Below are 19,866 nucleotides of genomic sequence, written 5' to 3' on the forward strand. Positions count from 1 at the left end.
CTTGCTGCCATTTCATCTAAAACGCTCCCGAATTCCTGTCCATTCGTTTTCCAAGTAAGATTTACTAATTTTATAGGTTACACAACGTTTTCCACGATTTTACACGAGATTATCTCCGATTTCATCAAAACTTCTTTATTTTCATCAAAACTCCTCTATTTTTACCTAAACTTCGTCTTTTTCGTCTTAACATTTCTATTTCTATGAAAACCTTCATTCGTTTCACAAAAACCTTCATCTTTTTCATCAAATCTTCTTATTTCGCTATGGATCTACACTTGAACGAGTGATTTGGGACTAGCCTTGGCTTTCCAAGTTGTAGATCTGAAGATCTTGCACTCATCAAGTGTTTATTCCTTTTTAAACTCAATTTTTACATAAAATGGACCAAAAACCGATACATATTTCGTTCACTGGATAGTGGGATGAAGTGGTGTCGAAACCGTCATGAAAAGGACTCGAAAATACATCCGATTCAGGCGAAAACACATCTCCGAACGCAAAAACAACCACGTTTTTGAGCTGGACTTTTCTGTGCGAAGCCCCGGCTTCGTACGAAGGCACTGACTTCGCACAACCCAGCCCGAGTTCTCATCCATGACTCAAATAAAGACCTCCCCGATCTAAGTTTAATCAGTAGCTTAAGGTTGGAGGGATGAACACTCGATTTCATGAAGCAAGACGCGAAGAACACTCGATTTTGGATGCAGAAACAAGCTGCCAGTACGAAGACACTAGCTTCATACGAAGGCACCCCTTCGTACCAAGGGTCTGTTTCCCACCCGACACTTCGATTTCGACCGTTTCAGCACTTTGGAGGACTTACGCTTCTGTTCCCGTACGCAGGCTGATCCAACGCTCTCTTCAATCCATTTTCAAACTGTGTTTACTCGAACCCTTTAACGCACTTTTGGGTGTTACATACGTTCTCTATCAAAACATAACGTGCACAATGCTTAAACTCTTTTATAAACGCTGACAACTCTCGCATGTTATACGTGACTAGTTGAATGCTTATTTACTATGTTTAGACAGTGATGAGTTGCCCTACCACCCTTAGCAACGATAGTACTATAGTTTGGACTCAGCACCTATTCAGGGGTTGTTAAGGTTTACTTACTTTATGTGCTCATAGTGGTGAACACATATCGCGCGTTACTCTACTCGCAGTCATGTTGGTTAGCTTGTATTATTGTCGATAGCTTACTTGATTCGCCCTTTACGTGTTACATGCTGGTTATGCATAAACGCTTTTATTACTATACTTATGCAAACTTGTATACTCACCTTTACATTATTGTATTGACTTTATTTTAACGTATGTCATAGGTTGATGGATTTATCTGCTGGAAATGGTTTAGGAAGTCTAGAAACCCGCCTAAATCAAACTGAAATTTTGTTAATGTTATGTTTTTGTTGTTTGAGAAACTCGTAATCTGTGATGACTTTTGTTGAGATATTTGTTTAATAGTATGGAATATTGAACCTTTTAAATATTGTCACTAAATTAGTCGTTATGGATTCTCTCGAGCAGCCTATTCGCATCATGCCACATCCCGATGATTCCGCCATCAGTTGGGGATTGACACCTCGCCCCTTCCTTGCCACCTTAAACCTGGTGTTAACACATGATAGGACACTAATCCACATCTTAGAACTCCCTAAGACTCTTGGCACACTCTCATCACTCTTGATTAACTATAAATACCCCCTAAACCTTCACTTTTCTTCATACCATTCTCAAAACCCTTTCTACAACAAGTGTGAAGAGCTTTGCTCTGCTTCTAAGGTTCCCCTTTGGTCTTAGTAAGTTACTCCCTTAGTTCCTTTCTTTAGCTTTTAATTTACTAAAGTCCAGATTAGTCATGTCACACCCCAACCGATGGCGGAAACATCAGAGTGAGATGAAAACGAGATTGTAAGAGACATCACAACCACTAACTGTGACAAGTATTTAAAAAGTAAATTTTAATTTCGTTGCTAACGGTTCAAGTACATGATTTGGAAACAAAAGTACAACAAGGTAACATAACGACTAAACTACTCAACATGAATTAAAGTTTGGTGCGTTTCTAGTCCTTCCTACTAGATTCTTTTCAACGCTTCGTGATCACAATCTTGCAATATATATTAAAGTAACATGTCAACACATAAAGCATTAGTGAGCATAAAAGTTTGGCTACTGGCATAAGTATAAAAGTTTTTGACACCTATGACCCCATTCTAAAATGATCAAGAATTTTCAAAGCTATTGCAGAAGATTGTATGCCTTATGAGTCAATAATCAGGGAATTTTGGATAAATGCTACAGTTCAATGCCAACTCAATCTACCAGAGATACATTCTACCTTCAAAAAAAGAAAGTAGTTATATTTGAAGCACTGATTCGTGAAGTAATTAATTTTCAAGATTCACCAAATGATCCAGATATGCTTGATGAAGACTAGTTAAAGGGTGTTTTCAGAGAATGGGATACAATGGTGAACTGAATGCAACTAGTTATGCTAAGAGCTGTGTATCAAGACCTTACAAGTTTCCTATGCATGTAGTGATACAGTGCTTAGGGCATCGAAAGGTGGTTGTGACATTGCGCCAACTTATTTGATGAGTGTAATAGTAGCTCTTTGTCTGAATCTAAAGTTTAACTACTCGACAATGATTTCAACAACGTGAAGAGCAATATATGTGATACGGGATGGTTGATGTATCCGAGATTCTTCCAGTTACTAATTAATCATCAACATAAAGATTTAGAGAAGCGTGAGAGTGACAAAATGGAGCTTAAGCATATGAGCAATATTCCTCTAGAAAGATCAACTTCATACAAAGGAAAGGGTGAGAAGCAGATTGCACCATATAGAGGTCTATTTGGTCATTTGAAGAAGACTGATTATGGAGCACCTGAAGAAGGCAAATGGAGACACGACAACAACAATTCTGAGAATGAGACTGAGAAAATGAAGAAGTTCACTTATTCAAAAATCAAATGTATAAAGAAAGAAGGAGATAGTCAGGGATGGCAGAAGAAAAGAAAACACTCTAGGGGTAAGAAAGTGATAGATGTGGATGAACCTGTTAATAAAGAACTAGAAGCTGAAGAACCAGTGGTAGAAGACGTGGTAATATCGGCTACATCTGACAAAGAGAAATAGCAATATGATGATGAAATGACTGAAAGTGATGAAGACAGACCAGTTCTCACAAGCAATTACGATCCAAGAGCGAGAGCCGAACAGGTTATATCGAAGAAGAAACAATCAGAAGAAGATAAAGATGAAACATACATACCAGAAGAACCTGTTTTTAAGAAGGTTGGAGGTAGGAAGAAGTGTTATGCTAGAACTACAACAAAGAAGAAAACTGGATCACCAGCTAAAAAGAAGCAGAAATCAGGATTTAAGCTTATCGATGAACCCGATGAACCAATGTGTGAACCAATCATTGAGGAGAATCAAGAAAAATAAACTGCCTATGAATCTGTGAGAGTTGAGAAGGAGAGTGTTAAAACTGGAACTCCTGTTGTTGTTGAAAAGACGATAGATTTGGAGACTACTCACAACATTTGCATCAAGACTTCAACATCATTACGAACTCAAGCTACACCACTACAATCATCAAAGAAGCCCGATCAAGCGAGTCCACCATCTTCAAGACAACCAGAACCAACTCCAAGAATTGAATCTTTAGATGACATGGGTTATGACTATTTCAACGAACCAAATAATGAAAAGATACCGGAGTTAGAAGCAAAGGTTAAACTTCTGAATTTCAAGGTTGAGAGTCTGACTGATGAGAATAAAAGACTCAGGAAGCAAAATGCTACTCAACAAAAATAGACCACTGAAAACTCCGAGAGACGTGGAGTTCATGATAGTATGCCACTCAAGTACATAGATTATTTCAAAGTGTTAGAGCGAAATAGGTATTAACTTTGATAAAGAATTGCAGTCTATGAAGGGTTTGCAAGAGGAAAATGTTTATTAGTTAGAGAAAGATGTTGCAGAAGTTGCTCAAGCAAAAGCTGAAGGTAAAAAACCTATTGATGCTATTGAACTAGTTATTAAAGTTACACCAGAAACTACTACTACAGAACCGAAAACTACTAAAGCAGAACAAGAGACTACTACTGCTGAACTTTTAAAGGAAGACAAAGAAATTACGAACGCTTTGTAGGATCCAGATGATGATGAAAAGAAAGATGATGAGGAAGAAGATTATGAAGAGAATTAGATTACGGTGATTCTGGTGATGATCTTGATGGTGATGATGATAATAACCCAGGTGGAGCTGGAGTGTTTGCTACTACTAGTGTCACAGGAAGTGTGTTTGGAAGTCAACTTGAGCCTACACAAACTGAGAAGATAGATGAAAGTACTAAAGGTCAAGGAAGATTGGTGAGAAACAGAAAGACAGTGAGGATACTACAGGAATCATCACGGATGCAATACCGATCACGTCCGTTCCTACAAGTCCAAGAGCTGATATATTTCTTAAAGTTGATTATGATTTGGAAGAAGGTGAATTTGAGCATATTTACACTAAGGAAGAGTTATCAAGGTTATACGGAATACATGAAGATGAATTCATATTTAACATTGAGAAAGAGTTGGAAGAAATAGATAATGATGACAAGCAAGTGGATTACATGTTTGAACTAGTGATAGATGCTGATGAGTATGACATAGTTGAGATTGAAGATGATTTTGTAAGGGCGTGTACTTGTAGGTTTACGTTTGTCTTAGGTTTACTAGTTTAGGTTGGTTATTTGTTATATATGGGCTTGGTCGATATCTGTTATGTATGCGTATAAGGGTTGGGCTTGGCCCATTTGTATTAGGTCATTCTATCAGCTATAAATAGGATGCACCTAGGTCTTGTTTAGGTTATTGGTTAGTTGTGCTTGTAATCGAACAGTGTACCAGACGATTATTGCAAGCGTGTGCACTTAACATTAATCTAGTCGACATATTTTCTTCATCTTCTACATCTTTCTTGTTATTCCGCGACTCGTTTAGGTGTTTGTGATATCCGATTGATAGGTTCTTGGATTTACAATTGGTATGAGAGCCTAAGAAGTCTTTCGAAAGGCGCGGTTTGTCATTAGATATTGCTGAAGATTGAAGAAAAGGAATTGTTTGCTGATTTGAAGATTTGAAAGAAACAGAAAAGGTTGAATTTTGTACGTTTAATCTGTTATATATATATGTTGTTCGACTAATTTTTCTGTGTTTTCAGTGTGTTAACAGGTTTTTTATGTTCTAAAAATTGACCATAGTTTACTGGAAACCCAGAATTTTGCATTAAAATGGTTTATAAAATCAAAAATCATGATTTTTTGTTAAGAACAGTTTACAAATTTCTTGTGATTTTCATTGAAAAAACTAGGTTTTCGATCTATTTTGGAACATAGTCAAAGGTGTTTGCAGGTTTTTTTTTTTGGAAGATATTACTGAAAGCATTTTGTCAAAGATTGAGATTTCAATCCCCTACAAACTCAGAATTTTTGTTACAATAAATTGATTGTGTTTCCAAAATTAGTGTACGGGGCAAACTTGATGCATTGTGCGACAATACAATGTACGGGAAAATTGTATTGACCAGTATACGACAATAAGTGTGCGGATCAATTAAATTGTTGGACTTTTACTAGTGTGCGGGCCCATTAGGTTAGTGTGCGGCCCAAACTATTGTAGTGTAAGGTCCATTAAGCAGTGTATGGTCAAATGATTAATGTGCAGACAGATCAGTGTGCGGTCAAAGCTTCAGTGTGCGGCCATTTATTAACATGAAAAAGTTTGATTGAAGCCCACTAGACTGTGCGGCCCAAATAACGTAGTACGGCCCAAACTTAAGTGGTGTGCGGTCCATAAAGAAGTGTGCGACTGAAATTTCAGTGTGCGAGCTGTCACAATTGTGGACTGGACATTGGACTGTGCGGTTTAGAAGTGAACTCTTTGGAGTGTGCGGCCTCATATTTTGAACCTTTTGGAGTGTGCAACCTCATATTTTGAACTTTTGGAGTGTGCGACCTCATATTTGAACTCTTGGACTGTGCGGGTTCATACTTTGAACCCTAGGACTGTGCGACCTCGCATTGTGAACTCTTTGGACTTTGGACTGTGCAGTTTAAATCCGTTAAAATTGAACTGTTTGGACTTAAAATAAAATTGAAAAATTATGAAGTGTTGAACCAGTTTATTTTTCGATTATTACTTACAGTTTGACTTTTTTAGAAATGGAACTGACTAACCAGATGCCATTAAGTGATAAAGCTGCAATTAATCAGGATCTTGACAACATCATAGGAACCAATAACATGATCCCCAGGTTGCTGTTAGGGGGATCATTCTCAGAATGGAAGTTTAGGTTCATTCAGTACATGAAGATCAAGGATTCAAAGGCTTGGAGGTCTATATGCAATGGACCAACTGTAATCACTTATGTGGTGGACAAGGCAAAGGGAACTACGACTATTAAGCCTACATCTGCATATAGCGAAGAAGATCATGAGAAAATTGAAGTTGATGGAAAGGCTCTAGCAATGCTAGACTCTGCATTGGCGCCTGAAATCGATGTTGGGGTCAGGGAAGCTGCTTCTGCTCAAGAGCTGTGGAATTCTCTCTTGGCAATGTATGAAGGAAACGAGGAGATGAAAGAAAGCAAGAGCGAGATGTTAAGGCAAAAATTCAACATGTTCAATCATTGTCCCGGAGTAACCCTTGAAAATCAAATTCAAAGGTTCATTTCTCTAATCAGTGAGATGAGAACACATGACATGCCACTACAAAATTCTGTCGTCAACAAAATGTTGCTTAATGCTCTTCCAAAAAACTGGGATACAAATGTTACTCTCATCAAGAGAACCAAGGATCTGACTCGTATGAGTCTTTCTAAACTGATATCCCTTCTCAAGTCTTATGAAATGGATGACAAGCAAAGATTATAAAATCACACCTCGAGCTACAACAATACGACGGTTTCCACTAACACAGCTTTGGTTTCACAACAGGGGGTCAGGTCCTTTCAAATATTTCCTTCGAGTGTTACCAACTCTCCCAACTACTAAAATACTTCAGCTTCTATTCTGTTTCCTGCCAATGCTTCCACTTACCCTGGTTACTCGGGTTACTTTCCCGCCACCCCAGTTCAAAAGGTGAACCCAGTTCAATCTGCACAAACTCATGCACCAACTCATGCTACATCTGGTGCTGCATCAAAGTGGTCACTTTCCTTCATAGTTTCTATGGTCACTTTCCTTCATAGTTTCTAAAGAATTTGAGGAGCATATGGTATTCATGGCTGGGGTTATGAATTGTTATCATGCTTTTGTTGACGGGAATCTGACTGCTAATCAAATTGGAGCAGACAAACTACATGAAGTCCATCCTGATGACATCGAAGAGATGGACATCACCTGGCAAACGGAAATGGCCGTGTTTCATGCTAAGAACTTTGTGAAAAGAACCGACAGAAATAGCTCGGAAGTGGCTAACAAAGAACTCAGTTGGAATAATCTAAGCTCAGGTGCTTCAACTGCCATGAACCGGGGCATTTTGCTCATGAATGCCGACAACCAAGAAGAGAGAGATCAGACTCAAACATCACCATCACTGTCAGCTCAACATTAAGACGATACCTAATGGTGTTTCTACTTCAAATGTAACAGTCACTCGCCTTGCTCACAGTTCTACTTCAAATACATCTGCAAGAAACCAAAATACTGGATCTACTGCAGTTGCTAACCCAGGAAACACTTTAGTGGCTCAGGAATGGGGAGGATTTGATTGGTCGGATCAGATGGCTGACCTGCGAGTCACTGAGGATACTGTGTTTCATGCTCTCATGGCTCAGTTGAACGACTTTACTCCCTCTGCTGCTGAGGTATGTTTAGATAACATTTGTTGAACTAGTGCTTGTAGGGATAAGGTTAGTGGTTACAAAGAGCAGGCAAACTCACTCATTATGCAACTACAATTATCCAAATCGGATTTATATCAGATTAATAAGAAAATTAATGGATATAAGGATATGGTGGATGCGCAAAATCGTGATATCCGACAGTTGAAAATTGATCTGAGTCAAGAAAAATGTAGGTATCTCCACTTCAAGGAACTGTCAGAAAAGTTAATTGTTGAACTTGATAATTTAAAATCAATTTTTGAAAGTACAGAATTCAATTTTAAGAGATTTGATGTGTATGGCAACAGGTCTGGGATTGTGAGTTGGGAGTATAATGATGAAAAGGGAATGTTTTTAGTGAAGAGAAAGAATGGAACAGTGGAGTATTACAATAACGCTGATGCTTTCGAATCTTGGACGACAGTGGATCTTCGATAACTGAGCCAAGCCTCTTATCATGATCAGTGCAGGGATCACAATTGCAAGATTGGATGGAATTTCTATAACAAATTGCAGCAACAGGCTAAAGTAAATTTCAGGGATATGAAATTAGCTCAATTGTTTGTTGTGGAGCATGAAGATGTCCTAGATCCTTCCACCAACAAGCCGTTTAAGACAGTGATGTGGCCTCCTACGAAGCAAACAAAGACTGTTCCATTGCTGAAGGAGCTTCCAGATAATAGTTTAAAGGATCCATAATTCTGGATGTACGATCCCATTACTGGTCAAGCGGTGATAGTTTGTGCAAACGAAGAGTACAGGGTTGCTGACGTTAAAGATTTGATGCATTTTGGAAAGAATGATATAAAGCTACTGGGAAGAAAACAGATCAGGAGTGATCCACAGTATGAAGTCTGTGCTAAGAACTTTACAATTGCAATTAGGGGTGTTCAAAACCGAATATCCGAAAATTCGGATATCCGAATTTCGGATATCCGAAATTTTCAGATACTAGATTCGGATATCCGAAATTTCGGATACGGATTCGGATAGTGAATCGGATATCCGAAAATCCAACTTTTTATTTAATTTTTATTTTTTTATTAATTTTTTCATATTCGGAAACGGATATTCCGGATAGTTTCGGATATCCGAATATAAATTTTCGGATATTTTTCGGATATTTCGGATGCTTTTCGGATATTTCGGATATTTTCGGATATTTTTCGGATATTTTGGATATTTTCGGATACTTCGGATATTCGGATATCCAAAAAAATGAAAATTAAAATTTTCGGATATTTCGGATATCCGAAATATCCGAAAATTTTGAAAATCACTATCCGAATCCGAATCCGAAAAATTCGGATATCCGAATTTCGGATATCCGAAATTTCGGATATCCGATTTTTCGGATATTTCGGATTCGGATATCGGATATTTTGGATCGGATTTTCGGATACGGATACTTTTGAACACCCCTAATTGCAATTACACAGATTACATTACTCAAATTATGGTCTGGACAACGATCAAGAGTGGAAACTCAGTTGTTTGGTTCTTATGTTGGAAGATAGTTACCTGATCCCCGAAAGAAGCAAAAGAAGAAACGCAACCGAAGCATGAGCTGCCAAGACAACATAAACCTAGGGGGATGTTGTAAGGGCATGTACTTGTAGGTTTATGTTTGTCTTGGGTTTACTAGTTTGGGTTGGTTATTTTGTTAGATATGGGCTTGGTCGATGTCTGTTATATATGCGTATAAGGGTTGGGCTTGGCCCATTTGTATTAGGTCATCCTATCAGCTATAAATAGGATGCACCTAGGTCTTGTTTAGGTTGTTGGTTAGTTGTGCTTGTAATCGAACAGTGTACCAGACGATTATTGCAATCGTGTGCACTTAACATTAATCTAATTGACATATTTTCTTCATTTTCTACATCTTTCTTGTTATTCCGCGATTCATTTAGGTGTTTGTGATATCCAATTGATAGGTTCTTGGACATACAGATTTTGAGGATGCTGAAGTAAGATACGTAAATAATATCAACGAACACTTTCAAACATTCAACGAGATATTTGCTGAAGAAGTTGAAGGGGTATTGAAAAGAAAAATTAAAGAACGTCAATGAAATATTCCTCATATAAGCAATACTGAAACGATTGTTCAACGGGTCAGATGGTTTAAAGAATTGAAAGATGAATGCAAGTTTCTACGATCATTGAAGTTCTTTAAGCAACACAAGGATATCTCTATAGGTGATATAATAAGTTGGAGCTGGATACCAAAGTTGAAGAAGATTGCAATTAGAAGAGAATAAAAGGTACATTATTTCATGGTTATCAACGACATCAAATCATTACCCTGGTGGGATGTTAAGGAGTTGTGCAAAATCATGATGATCAACTATGAGCTCAATCAATACAATTAACAAGTCCTCAGATTTATCAAAAGAGAAGCTAGAACTGGATTCAAACATTGGAAACCTCAAGAGCCCAAATGCATACTATCTAAAGCCGAGATAGATCCAGAAACTAGAAAGTTTGCTGTCAGATTAAAGTATAAGAGGCAAAGGTGTTACGTGTGATACCATTTCATGAGATGGAGCATGATTTCTTTAAGTTTTTATGATGGTGGTATTATGACGAGAAGACAGGGGAGGCAGTGATCGTGCTATGTGAGGGTGAGAAGGATTAGAGAACTATCAGGATTTATGATCCTATGTGGTTGGTGAACTTATCTGATAAAGACATCGAGATATTATTCTTCAACAAAATCTTATTTTCTCACATTGATCGGGAACAAGCATTGCAATTTCAGAGAGTTATTCGTATATGTTTCGCTTACGAGATTCGTTCTGGAAGAATGTGGCCGAGTAACTAGAGAGAGCTAGAGAAGAAGCAAGATGAGAAAGAGATGAAAATATTGGAAAAAGTTGCTGAAAGAACAAAGAAAGCATCTATTTCAAGATATAAGTACATGAAACCGCCACTCACCGATCAGAGACCGAAGAAAAGCTTCAAGGAGCATCAGAGGGAGTATAGGAAGTGGATTTTTGAAATGAAAGATTAAAGGATTTTAAAGACCAAGACAAGACTGCGGCATCATCGAAGGGGGAAATTGTTGATACATAATCTCTAATGCCTACGTCTTAGTTAGAGTCTGTTTTGTTTATAGGTAGCATAACGTGTTTGAGTTTTAAAGTTTGATTTTGATTGTAATAGACTCATACGCTCGCATGAGTCATACGTGCATATGAGGACATATAGCGTAGGAGTCTTGGACATAAACTACTAATGCCTATATATATATATATATATATGTGTGTGTGTGTGTTAGTCCGTGCTCATGTGGACATAACTTTTTAGAACTTTTGATTTTGGAGCTTATTCAAACATTGTGTAAAGACGTCGTTATGTTGCCGAAATTTATATAAACATATATATTTGGAAATCCTTGTGTATTCTACCTTGTAATTTGGATTTCTCATATATTACAAGCTAGGTGTATATCATATGTGTTGTTTTACAAGTTTATAAGATTACACGTCAACAAACCAGTCCTACAGTCCCGACAAGCTTGGAACAGGTGGCATTCATGGTCGCTTCTCGAACCTTCTATCCTTATCCTATCTTGAGCACGAGCGTGCCTGAGGGTGCACATGCGTGCCTGGCCTTCGGTGGACTTTTATTGATCATTCTTGGGTTGACTTGGTTGACTTTGTGATGCTTGGTATTGTGCACGGTTGTGCCTATAGCCTGGCACGGCTGTGCCCATCTGGTAAGTTGCTGATTTCCTTAGAATCTCAGGTTTTTACTTCGTTTTTGCTTGTTTTTAACTTCTTTTCATCCCTAGACCTTAGAAATCTGCATTTGTCAAACAGGAATGATTTAGGTAGCATTTGCAACTAAAAAGTCCTTAAGGTAAGTGGATTTAGGGGGGTAATTATTCACTAAAAATATGTATAATTGATGGCACATCACCCATACGCCCACGCCACACGTGCGCGAGAGCGAGGTTCTATGAAACAATAAGTAAAGAGTGTTCACATATGTTTACCACTCAACTTTTGTTTTCCTCCTCCAATGTTGGACAAGTTCTCACATTTCCATCTTTTCGTCTTCCTTTCACATGTTTTAGTCCCAAATTTGAACATAGATATCTCATTCATCTTAGCTCTGACTTGGACATTGTTTGGTTTGTTGCAAAGTCCTCATGACATACAACACAAACCCACAAGATAGTACTTATATTAACTAAGGTATAATATAAATATATTTGTCCATGTTTTAGAAAAAATACACATAACACTTAGTGAAAATACACTCATATTTGTCAATTTTTTTCCTCCAATAATCAATTACTTGTACACCAAACGAAGCTGAGAAACTTATAGGAAAATATGTAGATACACTTGCAGTTGACAAGAGCAACTATACACGTTTCGTTAGTCTTCGCCCTCTTTCCATATTAAGACTTCGCCCTCTTTCCATATTAAGATGAAAACACGTGAATAATTGATTAAATCAAATATCTGGTCGTTTATGTTAGCAAGTTCTGTATCTCTTTGCTTCAAAACTCAGTTTTATTGATACAGGGATTCGATTTTGCACGAAAAAAATTCATTATGAGTTTCGTCAGTTTTCGCCCACTTATCGTATTCACAGATTGCCTGGTTGTACGAGATACGAACCCAAATATCGTGTCACCAACATAAATCTAAATACCACAAGTTTATTCGTGGTTAACAGAAACATGAACCGTTCAACCAAAAATAATTATTTAATTATTATATTCATGTTTATACTTTAAGACATCTAAATTTACATATTATTTTTATATTATTATTATTATATATATCAATTCATAAAAGGGGTTTGCGCTAGTGAAGATTTTAGGTTTTACATATGAGCACGTAAGTTCCTAACTTCATGATAGTGCACAATCAACAAAGAGAAATGGGAGTTCTATCCAAGGAAGAAAAAGAGACCACCAAAGATCTGCTTCAACGAAGATCCTTGTATCTTTCATCCAACCTTCAAAACCCTACATCTACATCTGAACACCCTTTGTTACCGTTGACGCCATCTGAGATCACGGGGAACCCTAGCGCTGTCGTCGGAGTTGTGGTGTTACCCTCAGAAAAGCCACCACCTATGTGTTGAACTACAAGAAAACCACCGTCGTCACTACTCGCGTCGCCGGAAAACCGAACTCTCCGCCATAGCAGCTCAGATCGTCGATTATGAGCAACACACCCTCAACCGTCGTTGCCGGATGACCCGAGCACTACCACCACCATTGTTAGTAGGCTGCAACACCGGAGCCACCGTCGCATGAGCGGCCATTGGTGGCCGCCGGAATCCCCCACTCTCACTCTCTCTCACATACATATCTCTCTTTGTGTAGATTAAAATTGTGTATGAGTGCAAATAGAATAATAGTGTGAACAAATTTCACATTGCAGGCTGTAGTTTTGTGTTTTGCTTTGATAAGCCTCAAAGGCCAAGATGCTAACAAAACCTTTGTTAATTTTTATTTCTACAAATTAAAAAAAGTACAGAACGTTTACTAAAAGTGAATTTTAACCCACTCATGAAGCCTCTTAATCCTGTAAGATCATTTGAATTGCATGTCAGATTCTGTGAGACCACAAAAACTGACCAAAACAAGATTATATATCAATTGACATCCTATTTTTGCTACAATGCTTGTCAATTTTTTTTCTTTTTTGCTTTTTTTTTGTTTTTGTCCTTTGTTCTTTTAGGTTTTGTCTGGTTTTTTTTTTTATAAGTTATGATTGCACCTTCATACTTTAAATAGTTTGCGTTCGCTAATTATATCGATTGCCAGCACTGTACAGGTAATGAAATGAACCCAAGTGATGCTGATCAAACGCCCGTATCAGTATCGGCATTCGTTTTTATTGTTTTCGATCAATGTAAAACACGTCTTAATATCCTTTTGGTCATATCACGATTTTATTTTTTAAGTTTTCTTTTTTGGTTACTATATCGAGTGTTGGTATTATATCAATACCGTAATGAACGGAACCAATATCGATCAAATTCCTTCTATTAACGTTATTTCTACCATTGCGTTTACATTTAGCGCGGATGTAACCCACTAGTCGGAAATAAATATTACCTAGTTTGTGCTAATGTTTTTTTGCACACTAATGAGGAATTAAGTCAAAAAGAATGTTGTTTTGGCATTGGATCTGGCTCGTTTTTAAGCAATTATGTTTAAAGCATGCCATCTTTTTAAACTTTTCGGTTTTGACATAAAAATACAAATGGTTTAAGTTATTACATAAACACTTTTAAACTTTTTGGTTTTGATATAAAAATACACAAATGGTTTAAGTTATTACATAAACACATTTAAAAGATGAATTTAAATAAATGGGTTAAATCGGTCAACCCGAAAACCCGTTGGGTTTAGTGCACACGAAGCATTTAGCTAAACGTGTTTGCAGGTTCAACTGGACTTGATCCTAACCCATTTAGATTAAATCGAAACTTGTGAATTTCGTATTAGGTTCGTGTTGTAATTTTGTTTCGTATTTGGTATTTGCATCGACACCTATTAGATTATGTTTCAATCTTATTATATAACATATATATAACAAACTCTAGTATATAACATATGCAACATAGAAGTTCTGATAACAATAATTTAATTAATTATAGTTAACGGATTTTGGTTTTAAATATGTCAACATTACAAGGAAAACATAAATATGAAACTTTAATTACATACAAAACATTTGGCTTTTGCCACTTATTCACTATAAATACACAATTTCATAATTGACGTATATTTTGTAACACACAAACTAACCTTTAAGTTATGTTCTTAAGGAGCCCAAATATTTTTATTTCTGGAACCAACTTTGAGTGGATTCTTCTTGGTTGGTATGTTCTCCATCCTCTGTGCCAGGACCGAATTACTTTTTGCAACTTTCTTAACATCTTTTTCATCAGATTTTGGTTTAGTATACTGGTCACTTTTTACAAGTGGTTCTGATCGAAGGGTGCTTTCCCAGTTGAACTTCTTTTTCTGAGGAGCTGGAGCCGCTGCTCGTTTGATGTTCGCTGATGTCAAACGAGGACTGCGTATTCCATCCTTGGTCTCTTTTATCTCTATTTTGGTACCGTTTTCCATCCGTATGTTTATGTTGAGCTCTGAGAGTATCTTATTCTTTGCATGTTGTTCTTTCATGTGAGGTTCAGATGAGTCACTTGTGTGCCTCTCCTTCTGGTGTTGATACAGTCGATGAAGCCTCAAAGCAAGACGATAAATATCGTCTTTGATCTCTTCTTCTAAATCTCTCTCCACATCCTTTTCTAGTTCTTTGAAGATGTTGAGTTCATCCATGGACTTAGTACCTGTCACAAAGTTCATTAGTCATAAGTTGATCGATATATGATTGTATCATACAAGTACATCTGACAGTGGCGGATTCAGAAATGTTTTCCAGGGGTTCCTTTTGGTAGATTCTCACTATTTTTTTTTCTTTTCAAATCATATAAGGTTTCCACTAACTTTTTTTTTTTCCAAACTGAGGGGTTCCTAGGAACCCTGGAACCCCCTGGATCCGCCACTCACATTTGGCAGTCGGGGTGTGTTCGTAGAAAAAGATGATCTTTTCTTTGCATAGTATCATGACACATGGGAATACAATGTCACATTATTTTTTGTATTCGATTTCTAAAAGACACAAAACCACACCATTCCATGTTAGAGTTCAAGAGATTGTTCAAAGCTTGTGGAATTGCAAGCGGAGAAACAATCGAATGAAAACCTAACGTACTCATAAGCTAATAAAAACTTTTGATGGCCCCTAATATACAAGGATTCAAGCATGAACTTATTAATTTTTTTTATCTATGACCCATGTCAAGGATACCTACTAAAAGTTCATATAATATACCTAGTAGAAGTACTTTTGATGTAGCGAATCGAAGCACAAAAGATAAAAACCTGCAAGCAAAAGGAAATAAAAAAAATAATATATAGGCAAAAAGTTGAGATGACACACGAAAACATATGAAATATAGCATATGGGCAATGATGCTTCATGTTGTCTTTGTTTTATATATGCTATTCGCCAACTTGATAAGATTGATATGGACAATTGGTTTAATAGTCCCCATCTCATAATATGGCCGTTTAGGGCGTTATATGTGTTGTCTTTATTTGAACTTAACATCACATACGTGTTTAATTATGCTGTAAATTTAATTTACTTGCTGAATTAATTACTAGATATCGGTAAGAAATGGATGATATATTAATTTATGGTTAGACTTTACGTGGAAGGAATGATGGGCCGGGTGATCTCTCATGTTGTCCTTGAAGTATAAGGTAAACCATAGACAAGTGTGTTATTGAAAAAGGAAAATAACATAGTAAAAACTCAATAATTTAGTTTTAGTTTTTTTTTTTTTTTTTTTTTAATTTTTATAAACGTTTTCTTGGAAAGTACGATCACACCCCAACATTTTATATTCTTTGTTATTTGTCATTAGAATATATGCAGAGGTAACATATTATAACATGGTGAAGGTGGAGTTATGTGATAAGTATCACAAAAAGTGTAATAGTGGTTTTATATAACATTTCATAACATTTGTGTGTAGTGGTAATACAATATAACTTCGCTAGTAATTATTACTCAATTATTAATTTTTAAATTTAATAAATATAAAAAGAAATAACATTTTATTAAATTAAAAAAAAAACATTACAATAATATTAAAAACATTCCATTAAAAACATTACAATAAAATAAAAAACACTCTAAACTTAAATAACTAAAGTCCGTATTTTTTTAATAAGCTCCCTACGCATTAAAGCCAATCCCAACGCCTTTTCGGTTAGATGGTCGAACGGTTTCGAGTAATACTCAATGTCTCTCTTCATTTGTCTTTCCTTCATAAGCTCGACCACTTCCTTGTTCTCTTGTATACGTTGAGCCCCGAGGAATATGTCTTGAAGGCGGCGTTCGTTCATCGACAGACTCTTCTTTCAAGGCGGATTCCCTCGACGATGACTCCGGTCACCTCGTTTTTCCATCGCTTCTTCTATCGGGTGGTCGTCGCAGCCCCGTCTTCGCCTCCTCCTCCTCCTCGTTCTCCCCTGCAAACAACGAACTAGCATCATTTAAGTTGATGTTTTGTGCATCAGACGTTGGTGTTTCAGGATCAACGGAAGAGGAGGTTTTGGACTTCTTTGAAGGCCTTGTATTTCCCGACCTTGCGGAAGAAGTTCCTCTCAACGGAGGGATGTTGGCCCACTTTGGGCTATCACGAAGAACCCTCCAAACCTTTAAGTACGCGAAGTTCCATCGTTCCGCTTGATATTCTATGATAGCCGCTGAAATTATATCCTTGTCATTCGTGCCGCTTTTCCAACCTTTTCTAACACGTTTATAAACCGATTGCAATCTTTGGCGTTTAGAATTCATGTCGGTCCACTTGCTCGATATGGAATCATTTGGCCGGTAACCCTCCTCTTTGCCGACGAGCCCAAAAAAGAGTTCTCAGATTCATTTCCAAAACAAATTTCTATTTTGATTGTTGGCTACAAGAAAAGAAATGAAAAAAAAAAAAAATTAGTACAAATGTTATATTAAAATTAAAAATAAAAAAAGTCTATAAAAAAACCTACAAGTTTTGGGGTCCTCTGATACGTGCCAAGCCCGGGATAACGCATACTCCTCGTCCGCCGTCCACGATTGCACATTTTTTTGCTTTCCGACCCTCAGTTTCTTTCTTCTTATGTGACACCCGTTGCCTCGTTGGCTTAGCTTCGGTTGTGTCTTTGGGACATAATCGGGATCGTCTTGTGACGACCCGTAACCTTCTGTGTTGAAGTTTGGATTAAAACCGAATTGATTTTGGTCCCATGAAACAGGTTGGTTTAAGAGGTTCAGCAAACCACTTTGGTTGTTGTCTAAAAAGTCGGCAAACTTGGTTCTAAAGGTTCAGCAAACCACTTTACCACTTTGGTTGTTGTCTAAAAAGTCGGCAAACTTGGTTCTAAAGGTGGTTGGTCGGGTGGGAAGAGGAACAAACGGTTGGTTTGGAACATGACTTTGGTTCGGGTTTTGCTCTGAACCGTCGCTTGGACAAGAAGGAACAAAATGCGGGTTGTAAGGGTACATTCTTTTGAGAGTGAAACCTTATTAAAAAAAATATATATATATATAAGAGAGTGAAGAAAATAAGAGGTGAGATAGTGATATAAAAATATAAAGTCACTGGTTTATATAGGTTGGAAAAAGTTAAAAAAATTGAATGCTTTTGACCGTTCAACGGTCAAAAAGCAAACAAAATCCAATTTTTGACCCATTACGCACATCACGCCATCGGTATTTTTCAACCCATATCGCCGTGGGGGTGGTATTCCCCGACGCTATATAGTGTCATCCACCACATAATGCTATGGTCACGTACCAAGGACTTAGAAAAGGAATGAAATAATATGTGAAATAAAGAAGATCGGGGTTACTATAACTCTCGATTAAAATAGGTGACATAAAAAGGGTTAAATTCAACTCAATTGTTATTGTTCCGAATGTATGAAACGGTAACATAATATACCTATTTATATTTATGTTTGCCTTTCAAAGAATTTCTATGATACACAAGAACAATCATTTTTTTAGGATTTCATGATACCTAAGAGGAGATTCACCCCTTTCTTTTATCTTTTACTTTCTTTTATCTTTTAAAAGGATTCGTTGGTTTTTCGCTACAGTCATTTGATTTGGTAATAGTAATAAAAAAATAACAAATAGAAAAGAATAATGGCTTAGGCTGTGTATCTACGCCAATCTACGGTAGCAGAGAAGGTTCCATCGAAACAATTATTTATTTCAGTGTACCTCTTCGCTTTTTTCAAAAAGAGGGGGCAGTATGGGGAGAAATGACAAGAAGATATTGGAACATTAATTTAGAAGAGATGATGGAAGCAGGAGTTGATTTTGGCCATGGTACTAGGAAATGGAATCCTAAAATGGCACCTTATATCTCTGTAAAACGTAAAAGTATTCATATTACAAATCTTACTAGAACTGTTCGTTTTTTTTATCAGAAGCTTTGGTTTTTGATGCAGCAAGTAGGGGACTAGGACTATATATATATATAGGAGGGATATGTAAAAATAGAGAAATCGTGAGACGGGTAGGAAGCCGTCACAATTTGTTATGTGTTCAAGGGGGAAATGGTAAAGGCATCCAATGAGAAAAAAAAAGAAGTTTGCATATCCGACTTACATGCTAAGGACCCAACACGTTCATATTTATATACGTTATTGTTCCGTATCATTTTTACACATTCATATTTTTACATGTTATAAAAATTATACCATATAATCAAACATTTTCTATCTTTAATATAAGTATAATATTTCTATGTAGTTTAAGAAAATATTCAAAAACCCATGTGTGTAAAACACAACACTTGTAAACCATCATATATTAAATTAATATATTGACACCCAAATAAAACATTATGTGTAAACTGGCAACCAAAAAGGTACAACCCCATATGTAAAATGACTTACAATTGTAAAACAACATATGTAATATTTCTAAGAAAAGGTTCAACCTGTAACATGATGTACAGATATAGCTCAAAAACCATTACGCTAAGGGCACACTTAAAAAATAGCATTTGCACACTAAAAACACCATAGACTGATTTAAAACAATGTGTAGAATAAAAACACCATACACATACTTAAAACAACATGTGTAAAATAAAAATACAATGGACATAATCAATAACATTATGGACAGATTCACCTAGTTAAAATGTAGGGTAAATTACTTTTTGAGTCTCTGTGTTTTGTGAGTTTTAACTAGTTGAGTCCAAAAGCAAAAAGTTTAACGACCTGAATCCTCATAAGCATTCTCATCATTTCCAGATCATAAAGTCAAAGAATAATTGATTACAATTTCTCCAGAACCTTCTCTCTCTACCTAAACCATCTCCATCCCACCACCACACCTCCAC

At 36.7% G+C, this 19,866-nt stretch overlaps 1 protein-coding gene across 1 annotated transcript; it reads right to left on the reverse strand.

The window, feature by feature from the left end:
* Positions 1-14,517: 14,517 nt before the first annotated feature.
* Positions 14,518-15,907, reverse strand: LOC110874684. Its single transcript, XM_022123184.2, has 2 exons — positions 15,777-15,907; positions 14,518-15,231 (listed from the first exon to the last, which is right to left on the reverse strand). Exons 1-2 carry the CDS (start codon positions 15,904-15,906, stop codon positions 14,699-14,701), a joined length of 663 nt encoding a protein of 220 aa, XP_021978876.1. The 5' UTR covers position 15,907; the 3' UTR covers positions 14,518-14,698.
* Positions 15,908-19,866: the final 3,959 nt, after the last annotated feature.

Source organism: Helianthus annuus, chromosome 9, assembly GCF_002127325.2.
Source record: "Helianthus annuus cultivar XRQ/B chromosome 9, HanXRQr2.0-SUNRISE, whole genome shotgun sequence".
Lineage (NCBI taxonomy): Eukaryota > Viridiplantae > Streptophyta > Magnoliopsida > Asterales > Asteraceae > Helianthus > Helianthus annuus.

What these genes read in the sequence shown, in the direction of transcription:
- LOC110874684 (XM_022123184.2), bottom strand. Translation starts at nt 15,906, where the DNA reads ATGCTATATTTCATATGTTTTCGTGTGTCATCTCAACTTTTTGCCTAT. An exon ending in ATCAAAAGTACTTCTACTAG is followed by an intron (nt 15,232 to 15,776) that starts GTATATTATATG and finishes ACTTTGTGACAG; the next exon opens with GTACTAAGTCCATGGATGAA.